The sequence below is a fragment of the Rhipicephalus sanguineus genome, chromosome 8 (genome assembly GCF_013339695.2).
Source record: "Rhipicephalus sanguineus isolate Rsan-2018 chromosome 8, BIME_Rsan_1.4, whole genome shotgun sequence".
NCBI classification, from domain to species: Eukaryota; Metazoa; Arthropoda; class Arachnida; order Ixodida; family Ixodidae; genus Rhipicephalus; species Rhipicephalus sanguineus.
In genome coordinates, this window is record NC_051183.1 from 41,258,680 (window position 1) to 41,276,709 (window position 18,030).

Sequence of the window (18,030 nt, forward strand, 5' to 3'; positions counted from 1 at the left end):
ACATGAGCGCTTGCTAGTGGTTCCTGTGTAGAGCGCTTGGCTGCTGTGTATAGCCTTGCATGTAAGATATGCAAACTTAAATATTTGTTTATCGGCAAATAAAGCATCGAAATTAAGTAGGTGAGGTGTTTGTCTTTCTCGATATTCGGTTGCGGGCGCGAAATGTGACTACGGGGGTGCGGTGCCCAAAAAGCGACGATGACCCCCTAATACAGCACCTTGCACACGGCTATGCTAATAACGATAACAAGTGATTAATGACCCGGAAAACTTATTGTTTGCTAATACAGCACCTTGCACACGGCTATGCTGATAACGATAACAAGTGATTAATGACCCGGAAAACTTATTGTTTGCTATGAGGAACATCATTTGGCGGGAACTGCATCGGCGTAATAATCTTAAAGAAAGGAGAGCCCTGTATACTCCAACGCATAAGTGGAAAGGAACGAAATACATAAGCGCCTACCTTTCGCCCGATGTACCTCGTAAATCAGTACTGCAGCGTTATTCCGCAGAGCACGAGGTTGCGGGTTCGATTTCCGTTCTCTACTAAGGCATCGATGTGGAAGGACACTAAAGTCCATTTGTCTTCTCGTGACAAAGGGATTCAAAACAATTATATTGGTGCTGCAGTAGAATAACTACGTATATCATGCGCGTTGCTGTTGGAGCTAACGTTCGCGATGCTTTTAGGCATTTATTTCCCTTTCTTTTTTTGCTGAAGATTTTTATCAGAAATGGTGCGATATACAAGCACAGGCCGCGTCCTGTGCAGGTGTTCTCTGGTGCAATTTCTCAAGTTTGGCTGCGAATAATACATTGTGGTGCAATACTTAGTTCTTCCGCATAGAGGTACACTTGTGCCCATAACGTAATCGAAGAGAAAGGTGGCTTAATCTATTGGGCAAGTGGAACTTGGAATGAAGACGAAAGGAATACAGTTTGCGCTGCACATCATGCATGCTTATAGATGCTGGACATTCGAAACCCGAACGCCGGCTGTATCAGAAAAATGCAGTTTACCGCAGTCGTGTGCTTAATGATCAAACTACGTATAGGGTTTCAGACGATCGTTTTCGCTATACACCGTCATGAAAATACAGCCGCGATCTCTTAGCAATAGAAAGCCATAGCCGCAAAACCAAGGTGGCGGGTAAGAGGCGGGTAATATACCGTATTTTGACCAGCAGGAGGATACGAGGCGCGATATGACAAAAAAGAGGTAAGAGAATACGAAACTTAAACGATATCCTGGAGATAATTGCCTGGTAGATCGCATTTTAATATTATTTCATGTGATGGGTGAATTTCTTTTTATTTGTCGTTACCTCAAAGGCTCCTGAGCATTAGGCATTACATGAGGTGTGCAAATTTTGTAACTTGATGTTTTTAATACCACCCTCAGAAATGGAAGAATCTGCAGCATGGCAGGGAGGCAGGTCCTTCCAGTCTTGTGTGAGGAAGGTTCGAAGATAATCGAGTGTATGGGTGTACCGGGATGAAACGGCTTCTTAGTGGCAGCTCTGAGGCAGAAACTGAAATGACTTGGCGCGAACACTGAGTCGTCATGCGTTTGAATGATAACATTTGAAGAATAGGGAAAATCCATAAGTCTTGCGCTTAAATTTCAAGCTGGAAAGGTTAGCGCGTGACTTTAGTTTCCTTACGCTAGTCTGAAAAGAAAATTCCCGCCTATGCACTCCGTACCTATCGTTAACCAGCGAAGCTGAAACGAGCGGTCCCTTTGTTTATCACGAGCTGGGATCTGTCGAAGCGTCTTCTCTTGTAGCTTTTGACTTCTGTATCACCACGTCTAGGAGATACGTGCTTCGAACTTAGCGTTTGGTGACGTTAGCTTAAAGGACATTAAGAACACCTGAATAACTCGTATGGGTAGCGATTCGTGCTGCGGCGGGTATCATCCCTAGCTATATATGCTGGCAACCCTGAAGACGAAATCGTGCAAGCGTGGAGACCTTTCGGATAGCATATGCTAGCATTGTTTCTTCATTTTCGGTGGTCTAGTGGTGAGTATAGTGGGGCTTGTCCAATTTTTGCAGCGCATACTCGTTCGTGATGATGATAGTTTTGCGCACTCATACACCGCCAAACGCGAGCCATATATACAGGTTCGCTGTGAAAAAAAAATCGAGTAAAAAAACTGGCCGCGTATCTGCGTGCTTCTCTGCAAGTGTCGTCGAAAGACGATAGCCTTCTGCCGGCCGTACTACATGAGTCCTCCTCCTCTGTGTTGAATCACCGCATCTGGCTCCTAGCGTCGCATTTTCAATGCAGCCTAAGAAACGCTAGCATTTTCAGCGCAGCCTAAGAAACACTAGGGTCTTTAGAATTACGTATCTATGTATTTTCTAGTAAACGAACACACCACCTAATATTCACGCATTGATGATGCGGTTCAGATATGCATGATATTTGCTTTTTGATCGACAATGTTCACAAGTATGAACGCTGCTACCAGTTCAAGATGGCTGGGCGCTCAGCAAGTGCTTAAACTTTGGCCGGTGGCTGAATCGTGTGACAGACAGACAGACAGACCGAAATTTCTGCGTTGAAGTATTCCAAGAAAGACTTTCGTCTTTTGCCCCGCCACGGTGGTCTAGTGGTTATGGCGCTCGACTGCTGACCCGAAGGTCGCGGGATCGAATCCCGGCCGCGGCGGCTGCATTTTCGGTGGAGGCGAAAATGTCTGAGGCCCGTGTACTTAGATTTAGGTGCACGTTAAAGAACCCCAGGTGGTCGAAATTGCCGGAGCCCTCCACTACGGCGTCTCTCATAATCATATCGTGGTTTTGGGACGTTAAACCCCAGATATTATATTATTATATTATGACTTTCGTCTTTAAAATTCATCTCCGTTGTTACACACATTCTCGGGGTCACACAATGTTCGCAAAACGCGCACGCGTGTAAGAGATGTTACCAAGGTTTCGTTGAGAGCTGTGCTTAGCGAACCAACCTCCCGAAGTCGATCATATGCTCTCTTAAGGTTTATACTGCCCAAGGACTCTGCCCATGGCTGGCGTGCATGGCTGGCGTGCGAGGGGCACTGCTCGCATCGGGCACGGCATGAGCGTGTACCGAACGAGGTCGAGGGCGCGGAGTCTGCCGCTTCTGGAACTGGAAAATCGATGCGATCAAAAGGCGCGCCGCACGGGGATAGATAAATATTGCTGATTCGGCCTAAGTCAACGACGATGTAGCCTTGCGCTATTTTTTCACTGCGAAGATCAAAACTTGCTCGTACTGATCGCGATCACCTTGACCGATGAAGAACACTTTGGCATTGTATCGACACAGGCGATTTGTTTCATTTTTTGTTTGTTCGAACACATTTATAAGTGCAAGCTGCTCTGTTCTTGCTGGCTTGCTGTGGAGAGGTTGAATTTTATATGCACTCGGCTACCTCAGTTCTATAAGTTCTGCAGGGGAAAATAAGTGGTTATCTAAACACAAAACTGAACAAGTCAAGAAAGAACAAACATACATATATCAATCTGAAACAAATGAAGAAAATAACATGACAAAGCACAGTTTGCTTGCAAGAGTTCATGTTGTTCTATTTATGATACGAAAACGATTTAGAGCACAAGTATTAAGAGATTTTTTTTCTTTTTTGGTTGTTCTCAGAGACACCGCTGTTTCGTGTTTCGAGACGAATAAACTTAAGAGACGGCGATTATCAGAATTTCCAGGTAATTGAAAAGTTAACTCTACAACTCTACAACATGAGTATTTTTGATGCACATTACAAACTTACTAACGCAACCATTGTGTTTTGGGCATGTGTCTATCTTCAGAAGCGCATATGTCCCATTTGGTCGAAGCGGGTGGCTGACTACCCATTTGCAGTCTACAGACTAGAGAGGGAGGGTTTGAAGCCGTAATAACGTTACATTGAGTGACGCACGCAGAAGAAACATGTCATTTTTGTGATCAAAACTTGCTTGTTTCCGCACGGTCCATTTCACCACTATAGTGAACTTCTAGAACAAAATGAGGCCGGTAATTAGAGCTGGTAAGGTATGCAGCTTTAATTGTGTGCATCCTCTAATTGCAAGACCCTACTTTGGTGCGCTTGTACACGACCCTAATCGCGTGTCGGACACCTAAACGTCGCCCTCCCCGACCCTCCACCAGGAGTGAGTTGAGGGGGGCGGGGGGGCTACAGTTCCTGTCATATCGCCGTAATTTTGCTCGAATTCTTACATCAGAGCCAACATTGCATGGCCAGATTTTGCAGCGATGTGACGCGGTTTTTGCAAGCAGCTGAGCATAGCATTCCTTATACTAAAATAAGAGGAATCGATGTCGCGTTTCAAATCCTGAGTACTGTGCATCTCGCACTCAGAATAAATCATAACATTAATGCCAATGCACTTTCTAACTGACTTTGGAGACGCATATCTAGAAAGTTGTGCTTCTCATTGGATTTATGCCAGTTCTCTTGACACCTTTGCGGAACACGCGGCCCTTTCGCCCCGCAGGTTGTGACACGGGGTTTGGCAACATGCTCGCCAGGAGTTTGTCTCAACAGGGTTTCCTGGTTTACGCGGGCTGCCTCGACTCCAACACCGAAGGCGCAATGGTGCTCAAGAAGTGCCGAAACGTCCGAGTGCTGCAGCTGGACGTCACCAAGGACAACCAGATCGACGAAGCCCTCGAAGCGGTCAAGCGGGACCTTGGATCGAGAGGTAGACGGCCGTTACGAGGAAACTATGAAACATGCATTAGATGCGATAACATGCGTTAGCATTCTTATTAGAATTCTTATCCCCCACCCCCACCCCCGACGATTTGCCTAGGTTTAAAATGTAGACGGCCGTTAAAGGGACAATAAAATTGACTAATGAGTCGCTTTTGATTGATCAATTGCACTCTGATAACAATTATGTCGTTAATTTAACCATCGTAGGTGTGTATTAACAGAGAAAATCAAGGTCAATGTTCGATTCTTAAATTTCACCCCGTAATCCCCGCGTGTGACGTCACGGATCTAAAAGTGTTTTTTTCGTACTTCGGGGACATTGCTTCAACAAAATTTCCTGAAGCTTAGTATGTTAAAGGAGTACTGACACGACTTTTAAAAATTTTCGGATTGTTGCTCTAAATAAAAATACTGGTGTCGAGAAACCTAAAACGAGTATTGTGGTGCCTGGAAATGCATCGTATATATTTTAATTACCACTACCTTAAAAATACACTTTCGGTTTCGATATAGAGGGGGCGGCTTCTCAGTGACGTCTCAATCAGTATGACGTCACGGGGATAGAGAAACTCGCGACGTACTAGCGGCAAATCCGTTATCTGCTCGTGGTGCACATAAACAACGATGTGTGAACTGTCGTCCAGTGACCCTGACCGTGATTTCTGCGATTTAGGCTGCATGCAGGACGCAGAACTCGCAAACTCGAGGGAACTGTCTTGATTCGTCGGGATAATGTCCATTGCAGTGGGGCTGGCTTGCAGATGCTCAGCGACGAAAACTTCGAAGTCAAATTAAAATATTTTATACGTGTTCTCCGACACCGAATGTGGACAGCGTTGACACTGCATACCAAGGAAACGAAAAATGTCCCTTTTGCTATGTCTCAAAATCGTGTCAGTACTCCTTTAAAGGTACCGACAACTGGCCACCACATGGGAATAAATCCTCGTGGAAATGAAATGACGGTGAATTATAGCGACAGATTCAAGCATCTTTCTCGCGATCCAAGTAGGATTAATATTCTTAAATCGCGTTTAAAAGTCACAAGAAACCGGTATGTCGCGCAGCCGAACGGAAGAGCATCAAAGCTGGATTATGGAGTCGTTCACTTAGGGCTCTCCATGCGGTGAATCTGCCTTGCAGATGCTGGGAGATGAAAACTTTAAAATCAAACTTCAATATTTATACGTGTTTCCCGGATGCGGTGTGGGGAGAGCGTTAACACTACATGCCAAGGAAACCAAAAACGTCCGTTTTGCTGCACTTCAAAATCGTGTCAGTACTCCTTTAAGACATTTTTTTTTTGCTTTTTCGGCTTTTTCGGCGGCGCATGCGCGCGGAGTGCACGCATGCGCAGCAAACCGCCGCGCAGAACGAACCGCTTGCAGCATGTTCTGTGTATGGGTTTTCATAATCACCGCAGATCAAAAATTTCGATTATAAACGTTTCACGGTGTTCTCCGGGTTACCATTCCGTGATTAGATACTCTGACCGATAAGCTTTCCGTAGCGCTAAAGAAAACTGGTACCATAAAAACTGGTTGTCGGTCCATTTAAGTCCATGGCCCCCTCATAGGACAATGTACTTAATTTTTACTAATTAGGAACTACGTTGGACCGAGAAGACGCCGCCAAAATCTGAGACTTCAACGCGACTGGTGCGGGAATTTCAAGGTGGCGACGCCACCTTGAAGTTTTCGCAACAGTCGCCGTAACGTCATAGATTCTGACGGCGTCTTCGAGGTCCTGCGTAGTTCTTAGTCGGTAAAAATTATGCACAATATCTTCTGAGGGAGCCATATACCTAACGTATCAAGTTACACGAAATTTCATTGAGCCAATGGGGCCAAAATGCGAAAAGAGCCCTTTGAAATCCGTGACGTCACCATCAGAGATTTCGGCGGTAAATTTAAGAGTGGGACATTTCACATTGATAGTCTTACCTATTAATCAACCTACGGTGGTGAAAGTAACGGCACTAACGACACTGGAGTTTTCAGAGCATCGTTTATCAGTCTAAATTAATATATTTATTCACTTTTGTGTGCCTTTAAACGGAAACGATGAAACATGCACTATATACGTGATAGCATAGCTTGGCAACCCGTCCCTCCCGTTGCCTCCCTGGAAGATTTGTGAATCGTGCTGTCTGGGCACACCGTACAACCAGCGCCTGTTAGCAGTTGGCTTACCATTGAAAAATACCGGTTTGTGTCGACTATAAATGATGGTAAATGTTTTCTAATGTCGGGATAACATTGACAATTCTTTCCTATAAAAGAAACGTCGTGTTGATCACAGCAAAAATCAATTATTAGGTTGCTGCTCTCGCATTTGCAAAGATTAAAACCATTTTTTTTGTGTGTTATCATTTCACAGCATTCTACGCGCCCTGACTTCATGGCGTGTGAAGCCAGTTTCGAAATTCCCGCATTATTCACCAAATGCAACGAACAATTGTTCTATTCTGACTTCTCTATGGCCTTGCGTCCACAGTTGTAACTTTTACCACAGTTACTGAAAAATCACAGCATATCCACGGAGTGAATGATGATGAGTGGGCGAAGCTGCGGAGGTTCATTGGTAAACCGTGAATCTTCCGTGAATTCTGCCCAGTACATCATCACCGACGTGAGATCGGGCGCGTTTATACTAAAGGTTCGATGAGTTGTGACGACTTGCAGCTCACTTTAATTTTACATGTACGCTGTGAATTTTCATTGTTTAGAAAACCATTGCTTTAGAAAACATCTGGCGTCTTTCGTTAAGCAGCTGGCGTCTTTTCATTTTGCTTTAGAAACATCTGGCGTTCTTTCGTTTTGCTTTTACAAAACAATCTGGCGTCTTTCGTTGGTTTATTTCATCAATCAACGGCGTTTTGAACAAATTTTTATTGTTTAATGACGCACAGGAGAAATCTCACCAGGCACTACCTTGGAGGTAAACAATGGCTGCTAAGGGAATGAGAGACAGAAGAAGTCGGCTTTTAGCTAACACTTACACTTCTACTTCTACTAACGTTTCCTACTGGAACATGCCAATGGCTGCTAATGGGGAATGAGAGACAGAAGAATTCGGCTTTTAGTTAACGCGCACGCTGCGAATTTTTTTATTGATTCAACAACGTCACAGGCAAAATCTCCCACCGGCACCACCTTGGAGGTCAAAGCGGTAAGAATGGTTACGCACTACGACTACTACTACGACTACGAGGGACGAACGGGTGCCGCCTTAAGGAGCTTCGCCCCTAAAACTGAACATGCCTACTTATAACGCGGCTGTACTTTTCGCACGGTTCTCATCTTTCAAGTAACGGGGCGAAATAAATATTTCATGCTAATAAGGAAATGACATTCAAGAAGCATGTAACCATGTCGACAAATGGGCCTTACTATACAAAAGTCCGAACAAGCAAAACAAGTGCAACAGCGCATGAGGCACCCGTCTTAAAAGAACGCTGGTGGCTGAGAGAGACAGAGAGAAAAGCTCTTTATTAAAAGCAGAAAGTTCATTCAGCGTGTGTTCGCCTACTTGCTATTCTTCGGTGGAGAAGAGAGGAGGGGAGAAAAAGGCCCTAGAAGGATGTGGGTAGAGAGATAGTTGAAAAAAAGAATAAAATGCAGGTCTTCTGGTAGCTGTCCTTAGCAATGAATTGACAGTCTTGACAGTTAAATTAAAATATGATAAACAAACCAATAAGTAAATAAATAAATGAGTGAGTGAGTGAGTGAGTGAGTGAGTGAGTGAGTGAGTGAGTGAGTGAGTGAGTGAGTGAGTGAGTGAGTGAGTGAGTGAGTGAGTGAGTGAGTGAGTGAGTGAGTGAGTGAGTGAGTGAGTGAGTGAGTGAGTGAGTGAGTGACGTGAGTGGAGTGAGTGACCCGTGAAGTTGAGTGATGTGAACAGTTATGGGCACAATACGCACTTTCTGACGAATATACTGCACAAGGAATGGCTTCAACACTTTTTGTTGTGGCCTCCCGCTCAGCCGCGTGCACTTCCCGCGCTGATGACATTGAGACCTTGTCACGTTGTAGACATTGTCTTGAAGCGCTTGGAAATGCATATGCGCAGTCCTCTGGGCCGTGGTGGCCAACGCCGGCATCCCGAACAGCGGCCTCATCGAATGGATGACCATGGAGAGCATCGTCAGAGTGTTCGACGTCAACGTCTTCGGAGTCGTTCGTGTTGCCAAAAAGTTCCTGCCACTGCTGAAGAGAAGCAAAGGACGAGTGGTCATCGTCACTAGTGTGTACGGTGAGTGCGGCGATCCTGAAAGTGGCCCGCTTGAATCACGTCCTAAGAGAGTGCTTTCGTGCTGATCGAACACTTCACATTTGAATTACGGCAGAGCAGTTATTGGCGGTGTTTGCCGTCTGTCGTAGGTAGAAAATTATCATCATCATGAACCGGCACGCATCATCTTCGTCTTCTTCTTCCTTTCCTGCTCCGCTCCCAGAACACGTGGGCCTATTCGTCCGGCGTGGGATGCAATAACTCTGATGGGCGAGAGAACGAGTATAGAGAGATAGAGAAAGAGAGAGAGAGGGGGAAATAATGATTGAGAAGCAGAGAAAGAACTATAGGAAATATTCAGGCTTCGAATGACAATGCCGATAAAAAAAAACACAGCAAGAATTGTCATAAATAGTATAGTTTATCAAAGAGCGGGAAAGAGACAGGTGAGAAGGTAAAAGCCTAGCCAAACCAGGACCAGCTAGGTGCCCATCCACCCACCTTCCACCCAGCCTCCCACGACTTAGTTCAAGTTGCGCTAATTTTATTGCTATGTGCACAAGAAAATGAATATAAAGTCAAAGTCTAAGTCATTATTCTATTATACATAAAAATGGGGATACAAAAAAATATACAGACGAGGGTCCCATAGTCGAACACTGCAGCGGGACCCTCGGTTAGTAATAGTTAACAAGAAGTAAAAACAGTGAGCAGGTGAACACCAACAACAAAAAAAAGGAAACGCAATAAACACAAATAATATCCAATAGTTAAAGTACATATATTGAAACACAGTGGCAAAGTACAATAACTGAAAAAGAACTAACAAAAATAATTATAATACAAATGAACCATTGCGATGATCAAAAAGAAGAAGCTATACAAGTAGCGATATGCTGAATTGGTTAAATTTACACTTGCAAGTGAAAACGTTTAATGACATATTTGAATTCATGAAAAGATGAAGTTTTGACAGTCAGGGGTAAATCATTCCACAATTTTGTGGCGGTGAATGTCGAGGTCATTTTGCCGTATTTAGTATGTACAATAGGCAAAAGAAAGCTTGAGCTATGTGCAAACCTAGTAATATTTGTATTAGTAAAATGTCTGGAATCAATGAAATCGTGTGAGAGCTGTTTATTAAGTAGTTTATGAAACATAATAGTGAGATGATACCTAAACAAGCCTGTTAAATCTAATATGTTGTGGTCACGAAGTAATGGAGACGCATTGGTGAAAAAGTTGCTGTTAGTGATGATGCGAATGGCTTGGTTTTGTAAGTGCTGAATAGACTATAAGTGGCAGTGATACGTATTGCCCCATGAGGCAATGCCGTAGACGATGTGACTGTGAATGAAGGCAAAATATAATGATAATAACCTACCTTTAGAGAAATATGATTTTGATCTAATTAGTGCTCTTATACCGAATGCACAATAATGTTTAATGAAAGCAATGTGATCAGAAAACTTAAGGTTACAATCTAGTTTAATGCCCAAGAAAGACACACAGTTAGAGTCCGGGATGATATGACCATCTAAAATTAAATCAGGTCTGTTTAGTAGTATTTTGTGCATATTTCTGAAGATTATAAACGTTGTTCTGTTAGGATTGATGATTAATTGGTTTGAAACACACCACTCAACAATTCAAGGAGTGTGAACAAGGAATGTGAACAATGAAGCTGCATTACGCCATGCAGTCAACCTTGGAAAATCAATTAAGTGTGAAGCTATGCACTTCGCGTGTTCCTTTTGCAAGAGTCGGCTCAGCACGTGCCACGCACACAGCACCAGCAAAATGTAACATTGTTACGATTACAGCCACAGTTCCCTGAAGCAAAACACTGAGCCCATCACAGCTACAGTTGCAAGTTTCCACAAATTTAAACTACAGTTACAGCAATTCAAGGAGGGTCGTTAATTTCAACTTTTTATAGGAACACTTATTATTGTGCCACAAACACAAAATGAGATATCTCATCCCATCAACATACATCTCAAATAATTATGTTCACCTTTCTCTGGAAGGTATACTTATAAGACTTTTTATATCGCGACATAGACTTGCCCTTAATTTTCTGTATATATGTGTATTACATGTGCGCCGTCAGGCCGGTGTTGTGTATGGAGTGAAGCAGTGCCTTGTGGAATCTGTTATCATGTATCCAGTGTCATAAGTGGTCGTGTCACTGGTAGCGAAGACCTGCATGCTTATCAACTTGTTTCTCTTTCTTTGCTTTTTCTTTTGGCCGATAGAATGTTGGCGTTGATTAGCGTACGAGAAGCCGCAGTGTTACATTTACAACAAAGTTGCGAGTTGAGCAAGTTCGAACAAAAACATTCGTCATGGTACTGTGCGCGAACACGAGACACGGGATGAAAGAACAAGGACGCAGCGCGTCCTCGTTCTTTCGTTCCGCGTCTTGTGCCGGCGCTCAGTACAATAACACATTGACAAGTTAATCGAAATAAAAAAAAAGCAGCAAGCTACAATTCAAAGTTACGAGCAGAACCTACGGGTCATCTGGTATTGAACGAAAGAAAAGGATTTTTATTTATTTTTTTATTTTTTGGCTATGGGAGGCCAGCAGGCAGAAAAATAGTGCTCCCCATTCGCCGCCTTGGCTACGAGTTGCACTGATTAAGACTTCCACATTTAAATGCACAAATATACCCGACAAAGTGGACGGGAGGATGACCGCCGCCGTACCTCAATTGGTAGAGCATCGGACTCGTTATTAGAAGGTTGCAGGTTTGGTTCCTGTCGGCATTTATTCTCATTTTTATCACAGTTACTACACATAGCATCCCATATATATATTTTTTTGCTTGATTATCTGTTAGTTCTCATTGAGGTTTGTGCTGACAACTGTTTCTTAAACAAGCGGGTACTGCATAGACACTTATTGGTGCCTTTAGCATAGCGCTCATGGCTCCCGGTAGGTTTTAACAAAAAGGAAATATAAGTAGCTTATTTAAATTCGCGTTTATCTGCTCTATGAGGATCTAAGTATATCGAAGTGCAATGTTACAGGCAATAAATTACACGCTCGGGATGTTTGGCTGTGTTTTGTGGATAAATATGCCCGTTGTTCTGTTTTCAGGATCATATACATTCCCACTAGCGACGGCGTACTGTATGAGCAAGTACGCATCCTTATCGCTTGTTGACGGTCTGAGGAGAGAGATGTACAGCAAAGGAGTCGACGTCATTGCCATCGAGCCGACTTTGTACAAGTAAGTGAACTTTCTTCACTAAACCCCTCTTCATTTCCTTTTCACAGAGAAAGCTGTTATGAGATCACAACAGCAGCTGACTTTGGTTGCGTAGTTGTCCGTCACCGTCGCCGGTATCCGCAACCGCTATTGCGCGAAATGAGAAGAAAGAAATATGCAGGATCGAATGCGATTTGAACCCGGGTCCTCTGCGTGGCAGTCGAGTATTCCACCACAGAGCTCTCCGCCTGTGCTTGAAACTTCTTCGCAAAAAGATCCTGTACGTGCAGGTGTCATGCCGGGCAAGGGATCGCGTTAATGTATGTAAAATAGCGTAGTAGAAGAGTAAAATAACAACCAGGCGTCACACAATGTGCATAGCGTCACTGAGTGGGTAACGAGTGGGCCGTGGTAACGAGTGTAGCTTAATGTGTGGGTCCAACCCATTACAAAGGGCTCAGCTATGATTCTTTATCGTCATCAGCCACAACAGCATCAACAAAGAGAGAGAGAGAGAGAGATGCAATTAAGGAAGGCAGGGAGGTTAACCAGAAAACAAATATATGGTTCGCTACCCTGCACTTGGGAAGGGGTAAGGGGAGACAGAAAAGTAAGGAAGAGAGGAATGGGATAGGGAGCGAGGAAAGCATCAACAAGGTGCACATAATGCCTTACAGATGTGTAGCGTGTAGAATGACGAATAATGGCATAGTGGGCGCTTCTCTACTTCACAAAAACTATGATGATTTATGGCGTAGTGGGTACGTTGCAAGTGTACTTGTATTAGTAGCCCCAAGAGAGAGAGAGAGAAATCTCTTTAATGAAAAACAGAGAATTCTGCTGGCGTATATAAAGGCGCCTCCATGCTACTCTGTATAGGGGAGGGGATTGAAGACAGAAAGGCCCTAGGAGGAGGAGGGCAGGAAAGGAGAAGGAAAAAAGAAGATATTATGATCGCGGTATGTACATATCACAACCTAACGACGCTGATGTAAGTTAAGTTACAGTTTATCAATTCGGTTAATGTCCTCGAGGAATCTGACCAGAAATTTTAAAATCTGACGTTGCTGAGAATGAAAAGACGTAGGTCCAGGTATTTTCCCGAGATCTAGCGGTGCTTGGGAGGTTGAACATATTCTACTTTGGAGACAAGTTCTTTCTTCTCTGTATGCTTGGCAATCTAAAAAAATATGTTCTATTGATTCTAGAGCCCCACAGTTATCACAGTACGGGTCAGTGGTCAAATGAAGGCGGCACATGTAGCTATAGAGTTTACAACGGGCTTTATAGAAAGGCCGCTCTTCCAGCTTTCGCTGTGACTGTGCTGCATTTTCTGCACAGGCCTGGCGTTTTTGGTTTTCGATACGTATTGAAACACATATGTTCATTTGCTTTTTCGGTGTTTGATGCGTATGAAAGCTGATATGTCCGGTATGCCTATTCGCAAGGCCTTGATACTTTGACATGCGTAAGTCAAATTGTTAGGAAGGTCGGCTGCAGTCCTCAAGGAGCGAGTGTGCTTTCTTGCAGTCTTACTGACAGCTTTGTTTTAACTGTTTTAATTCGCTGATACACATCCCCATTGGATAATTGGGTAATTTTGAAGTTGCAGTAAGGACGTTGTCATTAAAGAGAGACAGTTTTATCTCTTTTTGTAACATCATTGCGGTTACAGCTCGCAGTTGTCCAGTATACACAGCGGCACTAGGTGACGCCTGTGGTGTTCCTGTCACGGACACTCTTCTAAAGTGGCACAGAAAGCCAAATGAAGCTCTTAAACTTTTTTTGCCTCAGACGAAAGGGCCTTCGACTGGTTTATGTATAGGGTTTCATTGTATTCCATAGTTGGTACTCCATAGTTTGTTCTATCTGGGGTTAATTATATAATTGCTCGCGCTTTTTCATTGTGCCGTTTATCGGAGATGGTGCCTTCATTGTTGCCGCCTATTCATCTCCAGATGAAAAAATACAGGATACAGCCAGTCAACTTATATTTTCGCTAAGTGCACAACTAAATCAAGTGCTAGTCCACGAACACAGGCAAATCAAGTGCCTAGTCCTGTACTTTATTGTTTTGAGCTCTCACAACGCCATTAATCCCACTGTTTTTGTTCTGTCACCTGACACTGCGGCATTCCTTCAGTCACCACAACTGTTTTCTCAGTACGCAAGTAAATCAAGTAAATCAAGTACTAGTCCATGCGAACAAATAAATCAAGTTCCTAGTCCTACTTCATTCTTTTGCGCTCTCGCCCCACCACTAATTCCACCCTTCTCCTTCTGTCCCCTGACACTGTGTCATTTCTTTGCATACCGCGCAGGACTGCCATCAACGACAACGTCGGTTCCCTTGAGGCCGTCCAGCGAGACTTGAACAAGCAGGCGCCTGAAGTCATCGCCGACTACACCGAGGCCGAAGTGAAGAACTGGCTCAAGTCGGCGTCGACCTACTATTCGTACTCCATGCGTGAGAACCCCCAGGAGGTCGTGGATCAGATGATCTCGGCCGTGAGAGAGACGGACCCGAAGACCTGCTACCCGGCTACTGGACCCTTCGAGTACGCCTCGCTGTGCATTCTCAGGACTTTGCCCGATGAAGCAGTAGATTACCTTATCCTCGGCATTCGCAAACTCATCATATTGCTGTGTTGAGCCTCGTTTTTTAAGGCGAACACCTGAGATGCCTCATGAAACGCGAAAATTGACGGTCGGCGTCGGCGGCTGAACACGAGTGATTCAAAAGATAATCATCACGCGATGACGTCACCATATGACGTCGTCAAGACGTCACAGGTCGCGAGAATGGGTGACGTCATCATGAAGTCACTGTGAGGTCTCGCAACGTGGCGTCACATGGTGACACCATCACATGACATCACTGCTTGGTCAAAGGTGGGCCGATCCCGGACGCAGTGCAAAACGAGGTGAGGTGTAGGAAGCTTACAATTCCTCCGATCCTGAAGGCATTGCAAAACCACGTTTGGCGCAGATAGCTTTCGGAGGCGAGCGCGGAAGGTTCAATACATCGACTTAGAAGAAAAATAAGATGGCTTTCGCCTACGAGTCGACTTAGACGGATGCATAACGGACCCTGTGAGTTTTCGTTTTACGATGCGTGATGCAACCGCTGCGGGGTCCCCAGTCACTAAGACATTACGGTACACTGATGTGCAAGAGGCCGCGTGTGAGTTTTGCGGCAGTAGAGCCGGTAGCGATAAAATGTGATAGCGATGAAACGCGGTGAAATGTGATAACGCTTGTGCACCCGGAAGAGTGCACTGGTACGAAACACTTTTAATTATATGCTGTAATGAGAGATCGCACACTCTTGGCAGTGGTCAGTGTGTATGCCGCTTGTTTGTTTGACTTTTAGACCAATACTCTAAATTTTATACCGGCATCTTATGTGACCGACACAATATATTGTCTAAATCTCATATGTTACATCGGATGTGCTGATTATGCTGTCCATGAATGTTGGGTGATTTTTGTGATAGCTAATTAGTACAATTAAATTATTTATTACTTTGTTATGAATATTTATTTCGCATGTACTTCCGTCTTACTTTAATATTTGCTGTGATGGGCAACATGCGTGCTTTTGATTTGGTACTGTCGCTTTCCGCTGCTCGTAATTTTGTTATTTTCTGGGTGAAGGGGCCAGTCAAGCTGTGACATGCAGGTTCATTCTCTTCGCACCAAATTGCGTATATACTGTACTCTTGTGTACCTGCCGCGTGGTTGCATAAACTCTATGTGTAATATGTAAAGCGCTTAAACATTAACAAACTGCGAGTGTTGTGCAAGTATGTGAGATGGATATGTTGTTAACAAGAATACTTGTTTCTTTACCATTAATGTACCTAAGTGCCATATGAACTATGTCGTATTCTAGAGATTTACAGGCCTGGAAATAAAGATATCACGCAATTTGCTGTCCCAGAAAGCGCAAAAAATTAACAAAGGCGCGAAAGGTGCATGCTCAGATTTCAAATTTGTGAATGTTTCCTGTTCCGTTATTACCACTGCACAGTATTTACATAACAAAAAAAAAAAAAAGAACTTTACGCGATTCAGAAACTTTCAGCCGATATGAGCCGAAAACCATTTCTTGAAACCAAATTCTTTGAGCCACGGCCGCGCTCCTTGCTAGCGAAAAACGCAACAAGATCATCACGGCAGCGCTAGCGGTCTACATGTACCCGATGATCTTTATACATGCTAGTACCTTATCTTCACGTGATCACCTAATTAATGATATTAAGGGCGGATCACTTCAGGTATCCGGGCTGTCGTCTTCCGTCTTATGTCAGTGTAGCCTGGCGTCATGCTCAAAGCACGGAAATAGGTCAAAGGAGGGCGCTAGAGGTTGATTGAGTACCAAAATAGGCCAGAGAGGATGCGACTGGCTCGACTGCATCAGAAATGAAGGTTTCCTTTAGCGCCATGGAAGCCAAGCGGTGGCACATTTGGAAAGCCAGCGCTTGCTTGCTTGCTCGTGAATGGCAGCGTCGCCGAAGGGCTAATTCGTCTTCCGAGCCAGCGAGGCGACAGCGATACGCGAGCGCCGAGTTATGGTGCGTTCACAGACGGCCTCGAAGGAGACAAAAGCGGCAAAATTCACTCGCTTCGCCGCCTAAGCGGCCGGAAAACCACGCGGCGAGCCCGACGCGAAAACGGACCCATTCTGCGCCGGCGCCTTTCCGCGCCGTACTTTGGCTGCGCTAGCTTAACTCAACGTGACGCAAACAACCGGCCACAAGTTCAACATGGCGGTCAAGGCGTCGGCGTGGCTCGCAACGGCGCGTTCCCTAGTGGCTACTAGCACGGTGCACCGATGACGACGTGCGAACGGCACGTCGGCATCCTAGAATTTTTCGAGCTTTTGAAGCTTCCTCGCGTTTTGATGAAATTCATTTTTTCACCATTTTTGACCAAAATGGTAAGTCTACAGGCATTGGAAACCTAGAAGTTTTCGAGATTTCGAAGCTTCCTCGCGTTTTGATGAAATTCATTTTTTTCACCATTTTTTACCAAAATGGTAATTTTATAGCCTTTGGAAACCTTGAATCTTTTCGGGAATTCGAAGCTTCCTCGCGTTTCGATGAAATCCATTTTTTCACCATTTTTGTCCAAAATGGTAAGTCTAAGCCTTTGGAAACCTTGAAATTTTCAAGCTTTCGAAGCTTCCTCGCGTTTTGATGAAATTCATTTTCTCATCATTTGTGACCAAAATGGTAAGTCTATAGCCTTGGGAAACCTTGAATTTTTCGAGATTTCGAAGCTTCCTCGCGTTTTCATGAAATTCATTTTCTCACCATTTTTGACCAAAATGGTAAGTCTATAGCCTTTGGAAACCTTGAATTTTTCAAGCTTTCGAAGCTTCCTCGCGCTTTGATGTAATTCATTTTCTCACCATTTTTGACCAAAATGGTAAGACTATAGCCTTTTGAAACCTTGAATACTGCGAGATTTCGAAGCTTCCTCGCGTTTCGATGAAATCCATTTTTTCACCATTTTTGACCAAAATGGTAAGTCTATAACTTATGGAAACCTTGAATCTTTTCGGGAATTCGAAGCTTCCTCGCGTTTCGATGAAATCCATTGTTTCACCATTTTTGACCAAAATGGTAAGTCTAAGCCTTTGGAAACCTTGAAATTTTCAAGCTTTCGAAGCTTCCTCGCGTTTTGATGTAATTCATTTTCTCATCATTTGTGACCAAAATGGTAAGTCTATAGCCTTGGGAAACCTTGAATTTTTCGAGATTTCGAAGCGTCCTCGCGTTTTCATGAAATTCAGTTTCTCACCATTTTTGACCAAAATGATAAGTGTAAGCCTTTGGAAACCTT

The 18,030-nt window shown here is 44.0% G+C and overlaps 1 protein-coding gene across 1 annotated transcript in view; it reads left to right on the top strand.

Moving 5' to 3' along the window:
• Nucleotides 1-16,231, top strand: part of LOC119401777 (D-beta-hydroxybutyrate dehydrogenase, mitochondrial) — a 260,301-nt gene extending 244,070 nt beyond the window's left edge. The window contains exons 2-5 of the mRNA XM_037668751.2: nt 4,509-4,715; nt 8,801-8,983; nt 12,069-12,201; nt 14,502-16,231. Of these exons, the coding sequence (XP_037524679.2) occupies nt 4,532-4,715; nt 8,801-8,983; nt 12,069-12,201; nt 14,502-14,832 (831 nt within the window). The 5' untranslated portion in view covers nt 4,509-4,531 and the 3' untranslated portion in view covers nt 14,833-16,231. The remainder of the gene's footprint in view (nt 1-4,508; nt 4,716-8,800; nt 8,984-12,068; nt 12,202-14,501) is intronic.
• Nucleotides 16,232-18,030: the final 1,799 nt, after the last annotated feature.